Source organism: Leucopleurus acutus (genome assembly GCF_964270905.1).
Source record: "Leucopleurus acutus genome assembly, chromosome: 8".
In the NCBI taxonomy this organism is placed as follows: Eukaryota; Metazoa; Chordata; class Mammalia; order Artiodactyla; family Delphinidae; genus Leucopleurus; species Leucopleurus acutus.
The window spans coordinates 58,145,916-58,149,614 of NC_139151.1; the positions used below are offsets into that span (position 1 = coordinate 58,145,916).

The following is a 3,699-nucleotide window of genomic DNA, read 5'->3' on the forward strand; positions in this document are numbered from 1 at the left end:
AAGACCCATAGGAACCTCTCCTGCTTAAGACATCCAGGGCATAAGCCTGTGGGTTTGTGCCTGTCAGGTCTTGGTCTAGCTGAAACCTTTTCCCCACTTCTGTCTGCCCTTTAAACGGATCTGCAGCATCAGGAATGTGGGCATCAGTGAAATTTCTGCACCCAGCAGACACAGGGCTGGGCCAGTGCCTGTGAGGTAGCACTAGGATAGCTGTGATCCAGACACTCCCTGTGGTGAAAGGGAGGACTTCTCAGGAATGAATTGCTTCTCCAGCCCCTGCTTGAGTGCCTGTGGAGCTCACTCCTATTTGCCCTCCAGGGGCAGCTCTGGGTCCTTGCTTAGGGAGGTGGTGCTATCAGGGAAAGTGGGGTGGGGTAGTGAGAAGGGGGGGTCTGGAGCTTTGGCTTCTGATGGACCTTCTCTCTCCTTGGCTTAGATTCCAGCAGAGTTCCTCTGTCTCGTCTTGTAGCTGATTGAAGGTGCCCCCTTCTTTTTTCTTCATCTCCTGGGAGGTAGCAGGAATTGGCATTATGGTTGGGTTCAAGGCCACAGATGTGCCCCCTACTGCCACTGTGAAGTTCCTGGCGGCTGGCACAGCTGCCTGCATTGCAGATCTCATCACCTTTCCCCTGGATACTGCTAAAGTCCGGCTACAGGTGAGGAGATGAAGCCTGGGGTTCTGACGGTGGCTAGTCTGCTCCCTCTCCAAGACACAGACTCCTCAAGGGCCAGTGGGGTTTTTCAGCGCTGTAAATTTTAGAGCGTAGGGATGGAAGGAGATGGGGAGGGCAACCACCTGCCTTGGCCTTGCAGATCCAAGGAGAAAGGCAGGGGCCAGTGCAGGCTGCGGCCAGTGCCCAGTACCGCGGGGTGCTGGGCACCATCCTGACCATGGTGCGCACCGAGGGCCCCCGCAGCCTCTACAAAGGGCTGGTCGCCGGCCTGCAGCGCCAGATGAGCTTTGCCTCCATCCGCATCGGCCTCTACGACTCTGTCAAGCAGTTCTACACCAAGGGCTCTGAGCGTGAGTGTGGAGCTGGGCCATAGGCCTCTTGGCCTCTTCTCAGTGATGGTTGATCCTCGTTCTTTTAGCTGCACAGTTCCTTTAGGCCCCAAGACCTCTAGGATGAATTTCAGATCAGAGGAACTGAGAACTAGAAGGGTCCCTGATTCTTCTAAGGATTCCTGAACACCTGGGCTGTGCCAGGCTCCAAGTAGGGCATCGTCTCATAACAGTCCTCACAACCACCTCGGGAGCAGGTGGTATCATCCCCGTGTTACCGATGAAGAGGCTGAGGCTTGCTCGGGCGGGAGGGACTTGGCCAAGGGCACATAATGGGGAGCCAGAAAGAAAACACACTGAGGACTTGTGCCTCCAAGGCCAGCACGCTTCCATTCCACCTTCTCAGCATGCCATGCCCACCCTCCATTTTACACGTGAGGAAAATGAGAACCCAGATCAAAAGGTTGACTTTTCCCAAGATCACACGGCAGGGAGAAGTAGATCAGGGATGAGAACCCAAGTCCTATGAATCCCAGTCCTTGAGAAAAGCCACTTCTCTCGGAGCCTTTCATATTTGTCAAATGGAAATGATACTTGGGAATTCCCTGGCAGTCCAGTGGTTAGGACTTTCACTGCCAGGGCCCAGGTTTGATCCCTGGTCAGGAACTAAGATCCCAGAAGCCACACAGCGCTGCCAAAAAAAAAAAAAAAAAAGTTCTGATTTCTCGGGGCTGCTGAGTAGGTAAAATGAAGTGAATGAAAATGCTTTATGAAAGAAAGCATTACGTCTCATTTTGCCCTGCTCCTCGCTCTGTCCCAGTGCCCAGCACGTAGTAGACACTCCCAGTGATAGACTGTATGATGCAAAAAGTTCTTAGAGCAGAGCTAGTCTGTGTCTTATTACCGAAAGGTTACAGTGAAGACAGGAAATGACAGTGACGTGGTTTTGGCGAGGAGAGGTGGGAAATGAGTGTAAACCCAGCTGGCCACTGACCCCCATGGTTCTCCCACAGATGCCGGCATCGGGAGCCACCTCCTGGCAGGCAGCACCACAGGTGCCTTGGCTGTGGCCGTGGCCCAGCCAACGGATGTGGTAAAGGTCCGATTCCAGGCGCACGCCCAGGCTGGAGGTGGCCGGAGGTACCAAAGCACCATTGAGGCCTACAAGACCATTGCCCGAGAGGAAGGGTTTCGGGGACTCTGGAAAGGTGTGTACCAGGTGTTTTCCCTTCCGCATCCTCCTCTTCCCCTATTCCTTGGTCTCACATAGGCACCATTTCTTTCTGCAGGGACCTCTCCCAATGTCGCTCGTAATGCTGTTGTCAACTGTGCTGAGCTGGTGACCTACGACCTCATCAAGGACACTCTCCTGAAGGCCAACCTAATGACAGGTGAGTTAGGGTAGATGTTGCTGGGTCTCACCTTCCCCCAAACCAGGAGCCAGTGTGGGTCTGCCTGGAGACCACATCTTTTCATCCCATTTCCCCTTTGCTTATGGAGTGAGTTTCTCTTTCACTGAACTGAAGCCAACTGGGGTGAAGTTTCCACTCTGCACGTTGAGGCGCTGAGGCTAGATTGGCAAAGTGACTCTCAGAGACACTGGGAGAGGTCCCAGCTGCAGTCTCTGTGTCTCTAAAACCACGAGATCTTAGCTACTTAAATCATCTCTTTCCTTCTGGAATTATGGGGTGAGAAGTCCTGACTGCTTCCCCTACTCCTCCTTCTTGGCAGATGACCTCCCTTGCCACTTCACTTCCGCTTTCGGGGCGGGCTTCTGCACCACCATCATCTCCTCCCCTGTCGACGTGGTCAAGACGAGATACATGAACTCTGCCCTATGCCAGTACCGCAGTGCTGGCCACTGCGCCCTCACCATGCTCCAGAAGGAGGGTCCCCAAGCCTTCTACAAAGGGTGAGCCTCTGATCCACCCCACCCAATTCTAGGCCTCCTGGCCACCTGTACCTATCACACAGGTGGGAGAGAACCACCCAGAACTGAGTGGTTGCTGTGGCAACCACGTGTCAAACTATTTCTGATCCTGGTCCTGGCATTCTCGTGCTCTTAACTCCTTCCTCTCAGAGTTGCTATCATGCCTACTTTGTGGGTGTTAAAATGGAGACTCACAGGGGACTCTTGCTCACAGGCCACAGCTCCATTCCCTGGGCCCTCCCAGCTTCCTTTGGGACAGAGCATCTGGGTTGGATTGGATGCCAGGGCCCAGCAGGGTGAAAGAGATGACGTGTGTTTTCTCCCCTCTAGGTTCATGCCCTCCTTTCTCCGATTGGGTTCCTGGAATGTGGTGATGTTCGTCACCTATGAACAGCTAAAACGGGCCCTCGTGGCTGCCTGTGCTTCCCGGGATGCTCCCTTTTGAGCCTCCCCTGCTGATCACCTCTGGCTTTGGCTGCAGCCTGGACCTGCTTCCCTTTTCCTCCTCCCCTCATTCCCTTCCCTCTCTCCCCACCCCTTCCCTCTGCTCCCTTTCCCACCACCTCCCTTCCCTCTCCCCACATTTTCACCCCTCAGCTCCCCGTTTCCTCTCACAGTCCTGATGGAGTTGACCCCAGCTGACACTGTGGGAAGCCTGGACAAGCCAGCATCTCAAGCCCTCAGTCCCTTGAGAAGTTCAGCCTGACTCTTCGTCCTGCCTCCTGCCCCTGAGCCCGACTAGCACGTCACCCATAAAACAAGCTCA

The 3,699-nt window shown here is 54.5% G+C and overlaps 1 protein-coding gene across 1 annotated transcript; it reads left to right on the forward strand.

The window, feature by feature from the left end:
- The first annotated feature begins 440 nt into the window (after window positions 1–440).
- Window positions 441–3,699, forward strand: UCP2 (uncoupling protein 2). Its single transcript, XM_082844751.1, has 6 exons — window positions 441–656; window positions 814–1,024; window positions 2,017–2,211; window positions 2,293–2,394; window positions 2,735–2,915; window positions 3,264–3,699. Exons 1-6 carry the CDS (start codon window positions 531–533, stop codon window positions 3,376–3,378), a joined length of 930 nt encoding a protein of 309 aa, XP_082700877.1. The 5' UTR covers window positions 441–530; the 3' UTR covers window positions 3,379–3,699.